This window comes from Aethalodelphis obliquidens, unplaced genomic scaffold, assembly GCF_003676395.1.
Source record: "Aethalodelphis obliquidens isolate GAN/ISIS:26980383/991018 unplaced genomic scaffold, ASM367639v1 scaffold85, whole genome shotgun sequence".
In the NCBI taxonomy this organism is placed as follows: Eukaryota; Metazoa; Chordata; class Mammalia; order Artiodactyla; family Delphinidae; genus Aethalodelphis; species Aethalodelphis obliquidens.
In genome coordinates this window covers 6,621,193-6,641,643 of record NW_020838029.1, presented here as the reverse complement: position 1 = coordinate 6,641,643, position 20,451 = coordinate 6,621,193, and the positions used below count along the sequence as shown (strand labels likewise).

The window sequence follows — 20,451 nt, the reverse complement described above, 5'->3', positions numbered from 1 at the left end:
CTAGCTATTTTATGTTTGGTAGTGTATATATGTCCATGCCACTCTTTCACTTTGTCCTAGCTTCCCCTTCCCCCTCCCTGTGTCCTCAAGTCCATTCTCTAATAGGTCTGCGTCTTTATTCCCATCTTGCCCCTAGGTTCTTCATGACCAATTTTTTTTTTTTTAGATTCCATATATATGTGTGAGCATACGGTATTTGGTTTTCTCTTTCTGACTTACTTCACTCTGTGTGACAGACTCTAGGTCCATCCACCTCATGACAAATAACTCAATTTCGTTTCTTTTTATGGCTGAGTAATATTCCATTGTATATATGTGCCACATCTTCTTTATCCATTCATCTGTTGATGGACACTTAGGTTGCTTTCATGTCCTATCTATTGTAAATAGAGCTGCAATGAACATTTTGGTACATGACTCTTTTTGAATAGTGGTTTTCTCAGGGTATATGCCCAGTAGTGGGATTACTGGGTTGTATGGTAGTTCTATTTTTAGTTTTTTAAGGAACCTCCATATGTTCTCCACCGTGGATGTATGAATTCACGTTCCCACCAACAGTGCAATTAGGGTTTCCTTTTCTCCACACCGTCTCCAGCATTTATTGTTTGTAGATTTTTTGATGATGGCCATTCTGACCGGTGTGAGATGATATCTCATTGTAGTTTTGATTCACGTTTCTCTAATGATTAATGATGTTGAGCATTCTTTCATGTGTTTGTTGGCAATCTGTATATCTTCTTTGGAGAAATATCCATTTAGGTCTTCTGCCCATTTTTGGATAGGGTTGTTCGTTTTTTTTGATATTGAGCTGCATGAGCTGCTTGTAAATTTTGGAGATTAATCCTTTGTCAGTTGTTTCATTTGCAAATATTTTCTCCCATTCTGAGGGTTGTCTTTTGGTCTTGTTTATGGTTTCCTTTGCTGTGCAAAAGCTTTGAAGTTTCATTAGGTCCCATTTGTTTATTTTTGTTTTTATTTCCATTTCTCTAGGAGGTGGGTCAAAAAGGATCTTGCTGTGATTTATGTCATAGAGTGTTCTGCCTATTTTTTCCTCTAAGAGATTGATAGCGTCTGGCCTTACATTTAGGTCTTTAATCCATTTTGAGTTTATTTTTGTGTATTGTGTTAGGCAGTGTTCTAACTTCATTGTTTTATGTGTAGCTGTCCAGTTTTCCCAGCACCACTTATTGAAGAGGCTGTCTTTTCTCCATTGTATATTTTTGCCTCCTTTATCAAAGATAAGGTGACCATATGTGCTTGGGTTTATCTCTGGGCTTTCTATCCTGTTCCATTGATCTATATTTCTGTTTTTGTGCCAGTACCATACTGTCTTGATTACTGTAGCTTTGTACTATAGTCTGAAGTCAGGGAGCCTGATTCCTCCAGCTCTGTTTTTCTTTCTCAGGATTGCTTTTCGGGGTCTTTTGTGTTTCCATACGAATTGTGAGATTTTTTGTTCTAGTTCTGTGACAAATGCCAATGGCAGTATATTGGGATTGCATTGAATCTGTACATTGCTTTGGGTAGAATAGTCATTTTCACAATGTTGATTCTTCCAATCCAAGAACATGGTTATACCTCTCCATCTATTAGTATCATCTTTAATTTCTTTCATCAGTGTCTTATAATTTTCTGCATACAGGTGTTTTGTCTCCTTAGGTAGGTTTATTCCTAGATATTTTATTCTTTTTTTTGCAGTGGTAAATGGGAGCGTTTTCTTGATTTCACTTTCAGATTTTTCATCATTAGTGTATAGGAATGCCAGAGATTTCTGTGCATTAATTTTGTATGCTGCTACTTTACCAAATTCATTGATTAGCTCTAGTAGTTTTCTGGTAGCATCTCCAGGATTCTCTATAGTATCATGTCATTTGCAAACAGTGACAGCTTTACTTTTTCTTTTCTGATTTGGATTCCTTTTATTTCTTTTTCTTCTCTGATTTCTGTGACTAAAACTTCCAAAACTATGTTGAATAATTGTTGGCTGTGGGTCTGTCATATATGGCCTTTATTATGTTGAGGAAAATTCCCTCTGTGCCTACTTTCTGCAGGGTTTTTATCATAAATGGGTGTTGAATTTTGTCGAAAGCTTTCTCTGCATCTATTGAGATGATCATATGGTTTTTCTCCTTCAATTTGTTAATATGGTGTATCACATTGATTGATTTGCGTATATTGAAGAATCCTTGCATTCCTGGGATAAACCGCACTTGATCGTGGTGTATGATCCTTTTAATGTGCTGTTGGATTCTGTTTGCTAGTATTTTGTTGAGGATTTTTGCATCTATGTTCATCAGTGATATTGGCCTGTAGTTTTCTTTTTTTGTGACATCTTTGTCTGGTTTTGGTATCAGGGTGATGGTGGCCTCATAGAATGAGTTTGGGAATGTTCCTCCCTCTGCTATATTTTGGAAGAGTTTGAGAAGGATAGGTGTTAGCTCTTCTCTAAATGTTGCATAGAATTCTCCTGTGAAGCCATCTGGTCCTGGGCTTTTGTTTGTTGGAAGTTTTTTAATCATAGTCTCAATTTCAGTGCTTGTGATTGGTCTGTTCATATTTTCTATTTCTTCCTGGTTCAGTCTTGGAAGGTTGTGCATTTCTAAGAATTTGTCCATTTTTTCCAGGTTGTTCAGTTTATTGGCATAGAGTTGCTTGTAGTAATCTCTCATGATCCTTTGTATTTCTGCCGTGTTAGTTGTTACTTCTCCTTTTTCAATTCTAATTCTACTGATTTGAGTCTTCTTCCTTTTTTTCTTGATGAGTCTGGCTAATGGTTTATCAATTTTGTTTATTTTCTCGAAGAACCAGCTTTTAGTTTTACTGATCTCTGCTATCGTTTCCTTCATTTCTTTTTCATTTATTTCTGATCTTATCTTTATGATTTCTTTCCTTCTGCTAAATTTGGGGTTTTTTTGTTCTCCTTTCTCTAATTGCTTTAGGTGTAAGGTTAGGTTGTTTGTTTGAGATGTTTCTTGTTTCTTAAGGTAGGATTGTATTGCTATAAACTTCCTCTTAGAACTGTTCTTGCTGCATCCCATAGGTTTTGGGTTGTCGTGTTTTCACTGTCATTTGTTTCTAGGTATTTCTTGATTTCCTCTTTGATTTCTTCAGTGATCTCTTGGTTATAAGTAGTGTATTGTTTAGCCTCCATGTGTTTGTATGTTTTACAGATCTTTTCCTGTAATTGATATCTAGTCTCATAGCGTTGTGGTCGGAAAAGATATTTGACACGATTTCAATTTTCTTAAATTTACCAAGGCTTGATTTGTGGCCCAAGATACGATGTATCCTGGAGAATGTTCCATGAGCACTTGAGAAGAATGTGTATTCTGTTGTTTTTGGATGCCATGTCCTATAAATATCAGTTAAGTCCATCTTGTTGAATGTATCATTTGAAGCTTGTGTTTCCTTATTTATTTTCATTTTGGATGATCTGTGCATTAGTGAAAGTGGGGTGTTAAAGTCACCTACTATGCTGGTGTTACTGTTTACTTGCCCTTTTATAGCTGTTAGTATTTGCCTTATATATTGAGGTTCTCCTTTGCTGGGTGCTTAACTATTTACAATTGTTATATCTTCTTCTTGGATTGATCATTATGTAGTGTCCTTCATTGTCTCTTGTAATAGTCTTTGTTTTAAAGTCTTATTTTGTCTGATATGAGAATTGCTACTCCAGCGTTCTTTTGATTTCCCTTTGCATGGAATATCTTTTTCCATCCCCTCACTTTCAGTCTGTATGTGTTCCTAGGTCTGAAGTGGGTCTTTTTATACAGCATATATACGGTTTGTTGTTTTTGTATCCATTCAGCCAGTGTATGTCTTTTGGTTGTAGCATTTAATCCATTTACATTTAAGGTAATTATCGATAAGTATGTTTCTATTACCATTTTCTTAATTGTTTGGGGTTTGTTATTGTAGGTCTTTTTCTTCTCTTGTGTTTCCTGCCTAGAGAAGTTCCTTTAGCATTTGTTGTAATGCTGGTTTGGTGGTGCTGAATTCTCTTAGCTTTGGCTGGTCTGTAAAGGTATTAATTTCTCCATCAAATCTGAATGAGATCCTTGCTGGGTAGAGTCATCTTGGTTGTAGGTTTTTCTCCTTCACCACTTTAAATATGTTCTGCCCCTCCCTTATGGCTTGCAGAGTTTTTGTTGAAAGATCATCTGTCAAACTTATGAGGATTCCCTTGCATGTTGTTTGTTGTTTTTCCCTTGCTGATTTTAATATTTTTCTTTGTAATTAATTTTTGATAGTTTGATTAATATGTGTCTTGGCGTGTTTCTCCTTGGATTTATCCTGTATGGGACTCTCTGTGCTTCCTGGACTTGATTAACTATTTCCTTTCCCCTATTAGGGAAGTTTTGAACTATAATCTCTTGCAATATTTTCTCAGTCCCTTTCTTTTCTCTTTTTTGTTTTTGTTTTTGTTTTGCGGTACGCGGGCCTCTCACTGATGTGGCCTCTCCCGTTGCGGAGCACAGGCTCCGGACGTGCAGGCTCAGCGGCCACAGCTCACGGGCCCAGCCGCTCCGCGGCACGTGGGATCCTCCCGCACTGGGGCATGAACCCGCGCCCCCTGCATCGGCAGGCGGACTCCCAACCACTGTGCCACCAGGGAAGCCCCTCAGTCCCTTTCTTTTTGTCTTCTTCTTCTGGGACCTCTGTAGTTCGAATGTTGGTGCGTTTAATATTGTTCCAGAGGTCTCTGAGACTGTCCTCAGTTCTTTTCATTCTTTTTTCTTTATTCTGCTCTGCACTAGTTATTTCCACTATTTTATCTCCCAGGTCACTTATCCGTTCTTCTGCCTCAGTTATTCTGCTATTGATCCCTTCTAGAGAATTTTTAATTTCATTTATTGTGTTGTTCATCACTGTTTGTTTGCTCTTTAGTTCTTCTAGGTCCTTGTTAAATGTTTCTTGTATTTTCTCCATTCTGTTTCCAAGAATTTGGATCATCTTTACTATCATTATTCTGAATTCTTTTTCAGGTAGACTGCCTATTTCCTCTTCATTTGTTTGGTGTGGTGGGTTTTTGCCTTGCTCCTTCATCTGCTGTGTGTTTCTCTGTCTTCTCATTTTGCTTAACTTGCCGTGTTTGGGTTCTCCTTTTTGCAGGCTGCAGGTTTGTAGTTGCCATTGTTTTTGGTGTCTCCCCCAGTGGCTAAGGTTGGTTCTGTGGGTTGTGTAGGCCTCCTGGTGGAGGGGAGTAGTGCCTGTGTTCTGGTGAATAAGGCTGGATCTTGTCTTTCTGGTGGGCAGGTCCACATCTGGTGGTGTGTTTTGTTGTGTCTGTGGCCTTATTATGATTTTAGGCAGCCTCTCTGCTCCTGGGTGGGGTTGTGTTCCTGTCTTTTTAGTTGTTTGGCATAGGGTGTCCAGCCTTGTAGCTTGCTGGTCATGGAGTGAAGCTGGGTGTTGGTGTTGAGATGGAGATCTCTTGGAGATTTTCGCCGTTTGATATTACGTGGAGCTGGGAGGTCTGTTGTGGACCAGTGTCCTGAACTTGGCTCTCCCACCTTAGAGGCATAGCCCTGATGCCTGGCTGGAGCACCAAGAGCCTGTCATTCACACGGCTCAGGATCAAAGGGAGAATAAAAAGAAAGAAAGAAAGGGGAAGATAAAATAAAGTTATTAAAATAAAAAATAATTTAAAATTTTTTTAAGTAATAAAAAAAGAGGAGGAAAGAAAGCAGAGAGCAACCAAAGCAAACCAAAAAACAAATCCATCAATGATAACAAGTGCTAAATACTATACTAAAAACAACAGCAACAAAAAAAATGGACAGACAGAACCCTAGGACAAATGGTAAAAGCAAAGCTATACAGAGAAAATCACAGAAGCACACACATACACACTCACAAAAAGAGAAAAAGGGAAAAAAATATATATCATTGCTCCCAAAGTCCACCTCATCAATTTAGGATGATTCGTTGTCTATTTAGGTATTTCACAGATGCAGGGTACATCAAGTTGATTGTGGAGATTTAATCCGCTGCTCCTGAGGCTGCTGGGAGAAATTTCCCTTTCTCTTCTTTGTTAGCACAGCTCCTGGGCTTCAGCTTTGGAGTTGGACCCACCTCTCTGTGTAGGTTGCCTGAGAGCATCTGTTCTTCGCTCAGACAGGACGGGGTTAAAGGAACAGCTGATTCGGGTGCTCTGGATCACTCAGGCTGGGGGGGAAGGGAGGGGTACGGAGTTTGGGGTGAGCCTGCGGCGGCAGAGCCCAGCATGACGTTGCAGCAGCCTGAGGCACGCCATGTGTTCTCCCTGGGGAAGTTATCCCTGGATCCCGAAACCCTGGCAGTGGCGGGGTGCACAGGCTCCCGGGAGGGGCGGTGTGGATAGTGAACTGTGCTTGCACACAGGCTTCTTGGTGGCTGCAACAGCAGCCTTAGCGTCTCATGCCCGTCTTTGGGGTCCGCGCTGATAGCCGTGGCTTGCGCCCGTCTCTGGAGCTCCTTTATGTGCACTCTGAACCCCTCTCCTTGCGCACCAGGAAACAAAGAGGCAAGAAAAAGTGTTTTGCCTCTTTGGCAGCTCCAGAGTCTTTCCTGGACTCCCTCCTGGCTACCTGTGGCATACTAGCCCCCTTCAGGCTGTGTTCACGCAGGCAACCCCAGTCCTCTCCCTGGGATCCGACCTTCGAAGCCCGAGCCTCAGCTCGCAGACCCCGCCCGCCCCGGCGGGTGAGCAGACAAGCCTCTCGGGCTGGTGAGTGCTGGTCGGCACCGATCTTCTGTGCGGGAATCTCTCCTCTTTGCCCTCTGCACCCCTGTTGCTGTGCTCTCCTCCGTGGCTCTGAAGCTTCCCCCCTCCGCCACCCGCTGTCTCCGCCCGCGAAGGGGCTTCCTAGCGTGTGGAAACCTTTCCTCCTTCACAGCTCCCTCCCAGAGGTCCAGGTCCCACTCCTGTTCTTTTGTGTCTGTTTTTTCTTTTGCCATACCCAGGTAGGTGGGGAGTTTCTTGCCTTTTGAGAAGTCTGAAGTCTTCTGCCAGTATTCAGTAGATGTTCTGTAGGAATTTTTCCACATGTAGATGTATTTCTGATGTATTTGTGGGGAGGAAGGTGATCTCCACGTCTTACTCCTCTGCCATCTTGAAACTTCTCCCAAGATTTACTCATAACAGTTTTAAAATATACAGTATAGTAATAACTATGGTTGCCATGCTGTATATTGCATCCCTATGACCTATTTATTTCATAACTGGAAGTTTGTACCTTTTGACTTCCTTTACCCATTTGGCCCCCTCCTCCACTTCCTGCTTCTGACAACCACCAGTCTGTTTCCTGTATCTCTGAGCCTTTTTTTAAAAAAAATGATTCCACATGTAAGTGAGATCATACGGTATTTGTCTTTCTCTGTGTGACTTATTTCACTTAGTATAATGCCTTTAAGGTCCATACCTGTTGCAGATGGCAAGATTTCATTCTTTTTTATGGCTGAATAACATTTTATTGTACATATTTAGCACATTTTTTTAATCCATTCATCGATGGAGACTTAGGTTCTTTCCACATCTTGGCTATTGTAAATAATGCTGCAATGAACATGGGGTTGCACAGGTCTTTTCAGGTTAGTGTTCTCATTTTCTTCAGATAAATACCCAGAAGTGGAATTGCTGGATCATATGGTAGTCCTATTTTTAATTTTTTGAGGAACCTGCCTACTGTTTTCCATAGTGGCTGCACCAATTATTTGCACCATTATGGTTTTGCTTTGCATTTCCTTGATGATTAATGATGTTGAACATCTTTTTTTTCATGTACCTGTTGGCCTTCACTGTGTTTTCTTTGGAAAAGGGTCTATTCAGGCATTTTTAAATTGGATTTTCTTTTGCTATTAAGTTGTATGATTTCTTTATATATTTTGAATATTAAGCCCTTATCAGATACATGATTTGAAAATATTTTCTCCCAGTCTAAACTTTCCTAGTTCTGTTATCAATATTTTGAGCAAGGACTATAATATATATATTTCTCAGCCTAATGCTTACCTAATCTTAGATGAATCAAGATATTTAATATTAGTCCTTCTGTTAACCAATTTATGGGAGTAAGGAAGCTAGAGGTTTTTCTTTTCATATGTATTATTACTTGAGGCATATGAAATATGTATGGTATATTTTCCCTAATATCTTTGATCATGCAGTGGATACTAAAGAGTCTATGAGCTTTAAAAAATGTTTGAGTGTATTTGAAAATAAGTTTCTTTGTGAAGTCTCTATGTGAATCTGTTTTCTGATATTTAACTGAAAAGTTTTCTTTTTAAAGAAATATTTTATTTATTTATTTATTTTTGGCTGCGTTGGGTCTTTGTTGCTGCTCGCGGGCTTTCTCTAGTTGCGGCGAGTGGGGGCTACTTTTTGTTGTGGTGTGCGGGTTTCTCATTGTGGTGACTTCTCTTGTTGCAGAGCATGGGCTCTAGGCACGCGGGCTCAGTAGTTGTGGCTTACGGGCTCTGGAGTGCAGGCTCAGTAGTTGAGGCGCACGGGCTTATTTGCTTCCGTAGAATGTTGGATCTTCCTGGACCAGGGCTCGAACCCGTACCTCCTGCATTGTTAGGCAGATTCTTAACTACTGTGCCACCAGCAAAGTCCTGAAGATTTTTCAGTTAGCAGATTTATTGTTCGTTGTAGCAGGTTAAAAACCTGTTTATTGTAGCAGATTAAAAATCTTCCAGAAGGTGCTCTTATGGTATTGTTATGAATGTTAACAACATTCTTTTTAGTTAATGCTCAGAAATGTTGCAAGAAATTAGAGACATGTAGGTTATGGAGACCTCTGTTACACGAGTTTGGAAAAACCTCAATTTTGATAATATGAAAGGCATCAGTTATGGTTCTACATCATGTTTGGGTTTTAAGGAATTCTATGGCCTAATAAGATTCAGCTATATCGGGTCTGGAGCTCAAGACCGTTTAGAAAATGGTGACATCATTGTACAGATTCAGTAACTGGTTAATGTTGTTGCTAATTGAGCATGTCATTTTTTTTCTCTCAAAGTAAGGTCAAGACTTCAGCGTATGTCTGTCTAATGCTTTAAAGTATTAATAAGTATTTTAGTTTTACAGGGCATGTATCTAAGTCTCCCTTCAGAATTTCTACATTTTGTAATTTTGAAGACATTGTTAATTTCTCTTCTGTAGTTTTAAGATGACCTATAATAACATGACTATTTGTGAAGTCAATGCATTTTACTTTGAGAATGAGTAATGATGATTAAGTTATAAACAAGTGACTCCCAGGAAATACAAATGTTATTTGAAAATTATACTTTGCCTTTAGCTAGAATAAACTTTATCTCCAGTTTGGTTTTACTCTAAGGAGTATTGAAGTTTCTCCATGCTGTATTCATTTGACAAAAGGTCTAGGAACAGATTTCAGAATGATTTGCTACTTTCAGCCAGTGGTGATAGTTCACAGCACTTTTATCATTTATTGTTATTTCAGAAATGGTTGAAAACCTGCTTATAAAAGACGGTTCATCTATGATACCTGAGACAATTGATAGACTCTTCGCGGACATAGCAAATATCAACAGGGAGTCTATGGCTGAAATGCAGGACTCTCAGGTTGGTATTTTGTTTATAAGTTTTGATGATTTTGTTTATAAGTTTTGATGATTAACTGTTTTAATTAATGTATAAGTAAAAAAATAGACTTCATGATTAACATGAAATCTAAATACATGGAAATCAAGCCTAATGGCACATTTAGGGAAAATACTGTTTTAGAAACCAATGGAAAAATATGCCTCAAATTTAATATGTACTATTTAATCTGTCTAGGCTTCAGTTTTCTCATCTGTTAAAAGGAGCATAATAAAACCCACCTCCCAGTGTTGTTGTGAATAGTAAACAAAATAACATATTTAAGGTCCTGGGTGCATAGCAGTTAGTCACTTAATAATAGTTCTTGGGCTTCTCTGGTGGCGCAGTGGTTAAGAATATGCCTGCCAACGCAGGCGACATGGGTTCGAGCCCTGGTCCTGGAAGATCCCACATGCCACGGAGCAACTAAGCCCGTGTGCCACAATAAGATAAGCCACTATGATGAGAAGCCTGCACACCACAACGAAGAGTAGCCCCTGCTCACTGCAACTAGAGAAAGCCTGCGCACAGCAGTGAAGACCCAACACAGCCAATAAATAAAATTAATACATAAAAAAAATAATAATAGTTCTCTTTTCCTTCCTTCTTCAGCAAAGTAAGAAACTACGTGGTACTTGGTAGCGGGGAACTCAGTTGAATATAAGGCTTCAGTGGTGCTTTTTTGGGTTTTTTTTTCTAGTGTTTAATTGGAGGTCTGTCACTTAATTTAGAAATTGCCTTGAGGTTCTGAAATACTTTTGGGAATGTTTACCTTGGGCAGATCCTTCCATTTTGGTGATTGCACACATGGAAAGGTGAGAATAAAGTTTGTTGTAAATACGTCTCATATATATATAACTTTATATATATAACTTTATATATAATTCATATGCCATATAATTTACCCATTTGAAGTGTACAATTCAGTGATTTTTAGTATTTCACAGAGTTGCGCACCCATCACCACAGTTAACTTTAGAACATTTTCATCACCTCCAAAAGAAACCTTGCACCCATTCACAGACACTCTCCATTTCCTCCTCTCTCCTCCAGCTCTAGGCAACCTCTAGTCTACTTTCCATCTCTGTGGATTTGCCTATCCTGGACATGTTATATAAATGGAATCATACAGTATGTGGTCTTTTGGGACTGACTTCTGTCACTTAGCATAATGTTTTCAAGGTTTTTCCATGTTGTAGCATGTATCTGTACTTCATTACTTTTATTTTTAATTCTAATTTCCATTTGAAAGCTTGAGTTTTATTTATTGATTGATTGGCTGCGTTGGGTCTTCATTGATGAGCGTGGGCTTTCTCTAGTTGTGGCGAGCGGGGGGCTACTCTTTGTTGCGGTGTGAAGGCTTCTCATTGTGGTGACTTCTCTAGTTGTAAAGTACGGGTTCTAGGCACGTGGGCTTCAGTAGTTGTGGCTCGTGGGCTCTAGAGCACAGGCTTAGTAGTTGTGGCACATGGGATTAGTTGCTCTGCGGCATGTAGGATCTTCCCAGAGCAGGGCTCGAACCCATGTCCCCTGCATTGGCAGGCAGATTCTTAACCACTGCGCCACCAGGGAAGTCCCATGTACTGCATTACCTTTTATGGCTGATAATATTCCATTCTTCGGATATATCATGTTTTGTATATCCATTCATCTGTTGATGAACGTTTGGGTTGTTTACACCTTTTGGCTACTATGAATGATGCTGCTATGAACATTCATGTACAGGTTTTTATGTTTTTATTTCTCTTACGTATATACCTAGGAGTGACATTGCTGGTCATATGGTAACTCTGTTTAAATTTTGAGGAACTGCCAGATTGTTTTCCAAAGTGACTGTACCATTTTACATTCCCACCGGCAGCATATCAAATTGGGTCAAAAATTGACCCAGTTTTTCCACATCATCACCAATACTTATTATTAGCTTTTTGATTATAGCCATCCTAGTGAGTGTGAAGTAGTATCTCATTGTGTTTGTTTTATTTTTAATTGTGGTAAAGTATACATAATGTAAAATTTACCATCTTAACTATTTTTAAATGTAAAATTCAGTAGTATTGAGTACATTCACATCGTTTTGCAACCAATCTCCAGAACTCTTTTCATCTTGCAAAACTGAAATTCTATACCTATTAAACAACAACTCCCCATTCTCCCTTTCCCCCAGACCCTGGCAACCACAATTCTACTTTCTATCTCTATAAGTTTGACTACTCTTGGTACTTCATATAAGTGGAATCATACAGTATTTCTCACATTGTGACTGGCATATTTCACTCAGTATAATGTCCTCAGATTTATCCATGGTGTAGTATGTGTCAGAATTTCTGCCTTCTTTTTTTCCCCTCCCCCAGAATTTCTGTCCTTTTTAAGGCTTCATAATATTCCTTTATGTGTACATACCACATTTTGTTTATCTATATATCAGTCCATAGATACCTGAACTGCTTCCACCTTTTGGCTTTTGTGAATAATGCAGCTGTGAACATGGGTATAAAAGTATCTGTTCAAGTCCTTGCTTTCAATTCTTTTGGGTATATACCCAGAAGTGGAATTGCTGGATCATCTGGTAATTCTATTTTTTTTTTTGAGCAACTGCCATACTGTTTACCATAGTGGCTGCACCATTTTAAATTCCCATCAGTAGTGCACAAGGGTTCCAGTTTCTCTGCATCCTTACCAACACTTGTTATTTCTATTTTTTGATAGTAGTCATCCTAATGGCTGTGAGGTGGTATCTCATTGTGGTTAATTTGTTTCCCTGATGGCTGATGATGTTGAGCATCTTCTCATGTGCTTATTGGTCATTTGCATATTTTATTTGGAGAAATATCTATTAAGATCCTGTGCCAATTTTTAAACTGAGTTGTCTTTTTATTATGAGTTGTAGGAGTTCTTTATATATTCCAGATACAAGTCACTTATCAGATACGTGACTTGCAAAATATTTTCTCCCATTCTGTGAGTTATCTTTTCACTTTCTTGATTGTATCCTCTGAAGCAAAAAAGTTTAAAATTTTGTAAAAGTCTAACTTATCAAGTCTGTCTTTTATTGTTTATACTTTCGGTGTCATATCTAAGGAGGCTTTTCCTAACCCAAGGTCGTGAAGACTTACTGTTATGTTTTCTTCTGAGAGTTTTATAGTTTTAGTTCTTACCTTTAGGTTTATGATCCATTTTGAGTTTACTTTTGCATATCATATGAGGAAGGGATCCAAATTCATTCTTTTGCATGTGGATATCAAGCTGTCCCAGTATGTTTGTTGACTGTTCTTTCCCCATTAAATTTGTGTTAGTATCCTTATCAAAAATCAATTGACCATAAATATGAGTGTATATTTCTGGATTCTCAGGTCTATTCCATTGATCTATATGTCTGTCCTTATGCCAGTACTACACTCTCCTGATTATTGTAGCTTTGTAGAAAGTTTTGAAATTGGAAATGTGAGTCCTTTAACTTTGTTCTTCTCTTTCAAGATTCTTTTGACTATTCTGGGGTCCCTTGAATTTCCATATGAAATTTAGGATCTGCTAGCCAATTTCTGCAAAGAAGACAGCTGGAATTTTGATGGGTAGTGCATAAATCCATAGATCAATTTGGGGAGTATTGCCAACTTAACAATATTAAGTGTTCTAAGCCATAAAATGGCGTGTCTTTCCATTTATTGTTTAATTTTTCAGCGTTTTTAGTTTGGAGTGTAAGTTTTGTAGTTTTTTGTTAAATTTTCTACGTTTCATTTCTTTTGATGTTATCATAGATGTACTGTTTTCGTAATTTAATTTTCAGATTATTCATTGTTAATGTAATTGTTTTTCGTGTATTGATCTTGTATCCTGCAACCTTGTTAAATTTGTTAATTAGTTCTAAAGTTGTTAGTGTATTTTTTACATAGAAGTCTCTTTTTAGAATGCTCAACATCATTAATCATTAGAGAAATGCAAATCAAAACTACAATGAGATATCATCTCACACCGGTCAGAATGGCCATCATTAAAAAATCTACAAACAATAAATGCTGGAGAGGGTGTGGAGAAAAGGGAACCCTCTTGCACTGTTGGTGGGAATGTAAATTGATACAGCCACTATGGAGGTTCCTTAAAAAACTAAAAATAGAACTACCATGTGACACAGCAATCCCACTACTGGGCATATACCCTGAGAAAACCGTAATTCAAAAAGACTCATGTACCACAATGTTCATTGCAGCTCTATTTACAATAGCCAGGACATGGAAGCAACCTAAGTGTCCATCAACAGATGAATGGATAAAGAAGATGTGGCACAGATATACAATGGAATATTACTCAGCCATAAAAAGAAAAGAAATTGAGTTATTTGTAGTGAGGTGGGTGGACCTAGAGTCTGTCATACAGAGTGAAGTAAGTCAGAAAGAGAAAAACAAATACCATATGGTAACACATATATATGGAATCTAAAAAAAAAAAGTTCATGAAGAACCTAGGAGCGAGACGGGAATAAAGTCGCAGACCTACTAGAGAATGGACTTGAAGATATGGGGAGGGGGAAGGGGAAGCTGGGACAAAGTGAGAGAGTGGCATGGACATATGTACACTACCGAATGTAAAATAGATAGCTAGTGGGAAGCAGCCACATAGCACAGGGAGAACAGCTCAATGCTTTGTGACCACCTAGAGGGGTGGGATAGGGAGGGTGGGAGGGAGGGAGAGGCAAGAGGGAAGAGATATGGGGACCTATGTATATGTGTAACTGATTCACTTTGTTATAAAGCAGAAACTAACACACCATTGTAAAGCAATTATAATCCAATAAAGATGTTTAAAAAAAGGAAGTCTCTTTTTAGATTATAACCTCTTTTTACTCTGTTAAGTTGTTAGTGAAAAGAGGTTATGAGGTTCAGAGTAAGAGTCTGGTCTTATTTTGCAAGAAGTTCTGTTTGGTTTTAGAAGTACCTTGAATTTTTCTTTCTAGAAAGCCTAATCATCATATTATTTACCTCTGTTTGCTGCATATATTTATTGTGTTTATCATTACACATTTATATAAACCTAGCACAAGTCTTGCCACATATTAGGTGCTCAGTATATATTAGCCGAATAAATCTGCATTTTGTGAATATGCAGTGTTTATAGTCAGAATTAATCTTACCCTTTCTTTCATTTTTTTGCAATGTCATTTTTTTAAAATTAAAAAGAATTTTATTGAAGTATAGTCGATTTATAATATTGTGTTAGTTTCAGGTGTACAGCAAAGTGATTCAGATATATGTTCTTTTTCAGATTCTTTTCCATTATAGGTTATTACGATACACTGAATATAGTTCCCCGAGCTATACAGTTGGTCCTTGTTTACCTGTTTTATATACAGTAGTGTATATCTGTTAATCCCAAACTCCTCTAATTTATCCCTCCCCCACATTTCTTTTTTTCTAAATATTTATTTGTTTCTTTATTTTGGCTGTGCTGGATCTTGGTTGCAGCACTTGGGATCTTGGCTGCAGCATGTGGGATCTAGTTGCGGCATGCCGACTTCTTAGTTACAGCATGTGGACTCCTTAGTTGCAGCATGAATGCGGGATCTAGTTCCTTAACCAGGAATTGAACCCGGGCTACCTGCATTGGGAGCACAGAGTCTTACCCACTGGACCACCAGGGAAGCCCCATAAGTTTGTTTTCTGTCTGTGAGTCTATTTCTGTTTTGTAAATAAGTTCAGTTGTATCATTTTTTTTTTAGATTCCACAAATAGGTGATATCATATGATATTTGTCTTTCTATGTCTGACTTACTTCACATTATGCACATGGCATTATTTCATTCTTTTTTTTTTTCCTTTGGCCATGCTGCATGGCTTGTGAGATCTCCGCTCCCTGACCAGGGATTGAACCCAGGCCATGGTAGTGAAAGCCTGGAGTCCTAACCACTAGGCAACCAGGGAGCTCTCTCCTTCTTTTTTATGGCTGAGTAACATTCCATTGTGTATGTATGTATGTATACATACACACACACACACACACACACACATATACCACATATTCTTTATCCATTCATCTGTTGATAGACATTTAGGTTGCCTCCATGCCTTGGCTATTGTAAATAGCACTGCTATGAGCATTGGGGTATATATATCTTTTTGAATTAGTTTTTTGTCTTCTCTGGATATATGCCCAGGAGTGACATTGCTGGATCATATGGTAACTCTATTTTTGTTTTTTTAAGGAACTTCCATACTGTTCTCCATAGTGGCTGTATCAATTTACATTCCCACCAACAGTTTTCTCCACACTGTCTTTAGTATTTATTATTTGTAAACTTATTGATAACTTGTAGTTGCCATTCTAACTTGTATGAGATGATACCTCACTGTAGTTTTGATTTGCATTTATCTAATAGTGATGTTGAGCATCTTTTCATGTGCCTGTTGGCCATCTGTATGTTTTCTTTGGAGAAATGTCTATTTAGGTTTTCTTCCCAATTTATTTATTTTTTAAAAAATGTTTATTTTTTATTTATATATTTTTTAACATCTTTATTGGAGTATAATTGCTTTACAATGGTGTGTTAGTTTCTGGTTTATAAAAAAGTGAATGAGTTATACATATACATATGTCCCCATATCTCTTCCCTCTTGCATCTCCCTCCCTCCCACCCTCCCTATCCCACCCCTCTAGGTGGTCACAAAGCACCGAGTTGATCTCCCTGTGTGCCCAATTTTTGATTGGGTTGTTTTTTCGATACTGAGTTTTATGAGCTATTTGTATATTTTGGCAATTAAGCCCTTATCAGTTCCATAATTTGCACATATTTTCTTCCATTCTTTAGGTTGTCTTTTCATTTTGTTGATGGTTTTTTTTTCTTTTGCTGTGGAAAAACTTTTAAGTTTAATTATGTCCGATTTGTTTATTTTTTAAAATTAATTTATTTTTGATTGCGTTGGTTCTTCATTGCTGCATGCGGGCCTTCTCTAGTTGCGGCGAGCAGGGACTACTCTTTATTGCGGTGCGCGTGCTTCTCATTGCGGTGGCTTCTCTTGTTGCGGAGCATGGGCTCTAGGCGTGCGGGCTTCAACAGATGTGGAACGCAGGCTCTAGAGCGCAGGCTCAGTAGTTGTGGCACATGGGCTTAGTTGCTCTGTGGCATGTGGGATCTTGCTGGACCAGGGCTCGAACCCGTGTCCCCTGCATTGGCAGGCGGATTCTTAATCACTGTGCCACCAGGGAAGTCCCTAATGTGTTTATTTTTGCTTCTATTTCTTTTGCCTTGGGAGACAGATCTGAGAAGATACTGCTATTATTTATGTCTGAGAATGTTTTGCCTATGTTCTCTTCTAGGAGTTTTATGGTGTCATGTCTTCTATTTAAGCATTTAAGCCATTTTGAGTTTATTTCTACATATGGTGTGAGGGAGTGTTCTAACTTCATGGATTTACATGCGGCTGTCCAGCTTTCCCAATACCAGTTGCTGAAGAGACTGTCTTTTCCCCATTGTATATTCTTGCCTCCTTTGTCTTTGTCATAGATTAATTGACCATAGGTACATGGATTTATTTCTGGGCTCTCTGTTGTGTTCCATTGATCTATATGTCTATTCTTGTGCCAATGTGACCACTATTTTAAATGGATGAATAATATTCCTTCTAGTGGATTTAGCGTATTTTTTCTGTGTATTTCTTTATTATTGGACACGTATGTTGTTCTTAACTTTTCACTATTGTAAATAATGATTTATGGAACACTATTCAGTGCAGAGGTTATCCCCTCCATATTTTGGATTATTTCCAAAGGATAGAGTCTCAGAAAAGCAATTACTATGTCAAAAGATACGAACATCACAAGCACTGACACTGAAACTGTGATTAAAAATCTTCCAACAAATAAAAGTCCAGGACCAGATGGCTTCACAGGCAAATTCTATGAAACGTTTAGAGAAGAGCTAACACCTATCCTTCTCAAACCCTTCCAAAATATAGCAGAGGGAGGAACACTCCCAAGCTCATTATACGAGATCACCATCACCCTGATACCAAAACCAGACAAAGATGTCACAAAAAAAGAAAACTACAGGCCAATATCACTGATGAACATAGATGCAAAAATCCTCAACAAAATACTAGCAAACAGAATCCAGCAGCACATTAAAAGGATCTTACACCACGATCAAGTGGGATTTATCCCAGGAATGCAAGGATTCTTCAATATATGCAAATCAGTCAATGTGATACACCATATTAACAACTTGAAGGAGAAAAAGCATATGGTCATCTCAGTAGATGCAGAGAAAGCTTTTGACAAAATTCAACAACCATTTATGATAAAAACCCTCCAGAAAGTAGGCATAGAGGGAACTTACCTCAACATAATAAAGGCCATATATGACAGACCCACAGCCTACATCGTGCTCAACGGTGAAAAACTGAAACCATTTCCACTAAGATCAGGAACAAGACAAGGTTGCCCATTCTCACCACTATTATTCAACATAGTTTTGGAAGTTTTAGCCATAGAAATCAGAGAAGAAAAAGAAATAAAAGGAATCCAAATCAGAAAAGAAGAAGTAAAGCTGTCACTGTTTGCAGATGACATGATACTATACATAGAGAATCCTAAAGATGCTACCAGAAAACTACTAGAGCTAATCAATGAATTTGGTAAAGTGGCAGGAAACAAAATTAATGCACAGAAATCTCTTGCATTCCTATACACGAATGATGAAATATCTGAAAGTGAAATTAAGAAAACACTCCCATTTACCACTGCAACAAAAAGAATAAAATACCTAGGAATAAACCTACCTAAGGAGACAAAAGACCTGTATGCAGAAAATTATAAGACACTGATGAAAGAAATTAAAGATGATACTAATAGATGGAGAGATATACCATGTTCTTGGATTGGAAGAATCAACATTGTGAAAATGACTCTACTACCCAAAGCAATCGACAGATTCAATGCAATCCCTATCAAACTACCACTGGCATTTTTCATATAACTAGAACAAAAAATCTCACAATTTGTAGGGAAACACAAAAGACCCTGAATAGCCAAAGCAATCTTGAGAAAGAAAAACGGAGCTGGAGGAATCAGGCTCCCTGACTTCAGACTATACTACAAAGCTACAGTAATCAAGACAATATGGCACTGGTACAAAAACAGAAATATAGATCAATGGAACAGGATAGAAAGCCCAGAGATAAACCCATGAACATATGGTCACCTTATCTTTGATAAAGGAGGCAAGAATATACAATGGAGAAAAGACAGCCTCTTCAGTAAGTGGTGCTGGGAAACTGGATAGCTACATGTAAAAGAATGAAATTTCAACAGTCCCTAACACCATACACAAAAATAAGCTCAAAAAGGATTAAAGACCTAAATGTAAGGCCAGAAACTATCAAACTCTTAGAGGAAAACATAGGCAGAACACTCTATGATATAAATCACAGCAAGATCCTTTATGACCCAGCTCCTAGAGCAATGGAAGTAAAACCAAATAAACCAAGGGGACCTAATGAAACTTAAAAGCTTTTGCACAGCAAAGGAAACCATAAACAAGGTGAAAAGACAACCTTGAGAATGGGAGAAGATATTTGCAAATGAAGCAACTGACAAAAGGATTAATGTCCACAATTTACAAGAGCTCATGCAGCTCAATATCAAAAAAACAAAGAATCCAATCCAAAAGTGGGCAGAAGGCCTAAGTAGACATTTCTCCAAAGAAGATACACAGATTGCCAACAAACACGTGAAAGAATGCTCAACATCATTAATCATTAGAGAAATGCAAATCAAAACTACAATGAGGGGCTTCCCTGGTGTTGCAGTGGGTGGGAATCTGCCTGCTAATGCAGGGGACATGGGTTTGATCCCTGCCCCAGGAAGATTCCCACATGCCACAGAGCAACTAAGGCTGTGTGCCACAACTACTGAGACTGTTCTCTAGAGCCCATGCTCTGTAACAAGAGAAGCCACGACAATGAGAAGCCCACACACCACTCGCTGCAACTAGAGAAAGCCCATGCACAGAACGAAGACCCGACACAGCCAAAAACAAAAACAAATACAAATAAATAAATTAATTAAAAAACAAAAAACTACAATGCGATATCATCTCACACCGGTCAGAATGGCCATCATCAAAAAATCTACAAACAATAAATGCTGGAGAGGGTGCGGAGAAAAGGGAACCCTCTTGCACTGTTGGTTGGAATGTAAATTGATACAGCCACTATGGAGAACAGTATGGAGGTTCCTTAAAAAACTAAAAATAGCACTGCCATACAACCCAGCAATCCCACTACTGGGCATATACCCTGAGAAAACTATAATTCAAAAAGAGTCATGTACCACAATGTTCATTGCAGCTCTGTTTACAATAGCCAGGACATGGAAGCAACCTAAGTGTCCATCAATAGATGAATGGATAAAGAAGATGTGGCACATGTATACAGTGGAATATTACTCAGGCATAAAAAGCAACAAAATTGAGTTACTTGTAGTGAGGTGGATCGACCTAGAGTCTCATACAGAGTGAAGTAAGTCAGAAGGAGAAAACCAAATACCGTATGAGAACACATATATATGGAATTCAAAAAAAAAAATTTGTCTTGAAGAACCTAGGTGCAGGGACTCCCCTGGTGGTGCAGTGGTTAAGAATCCGCCTGCCAATGCGGGGGACATGGGTTCGAGCCCTGGTTTGGGAAGATTCCACATGCCGTGGAGCACCTAAGCCCGTGCACCACAACTAGTGAGCCGGCGTGCCACAACTAATGAAGCCCACACGCCTAGAGCCTGTGCCCTGCAACATGAGAAGCCCGCGCACTGCAACGAAGAGTAGCCCCTTCTCGCCGCAACTAGAGAAAGCCCGTGAGGAGCAGTGAAGACCTAAG

The 20,451-nt window shown here is 38.6% G+C and overlaps 1 protein-coding gene across 1 annotated transcript in view; it reads left to right on the top strand.

The window, feature by feature from the left end:
* Positions 1–20,451, top strand: part of TEX11 (testis expressed 11) — a 345,168-nt gene that overhangs the window by 15,392 nt on the left and 309,325 nt on the right. Inside the window, exon 3 of the mRNA XM_027093589.1 lies at positions 9,450–9,571. Within this exon, the coding sequence (XP_026949390.1) occupies positions 9,450–9,571 (122 nt within the window). The remainder of the gene's footprint in view (positions 1–9,449; positions 9,572–20,451) is intronic.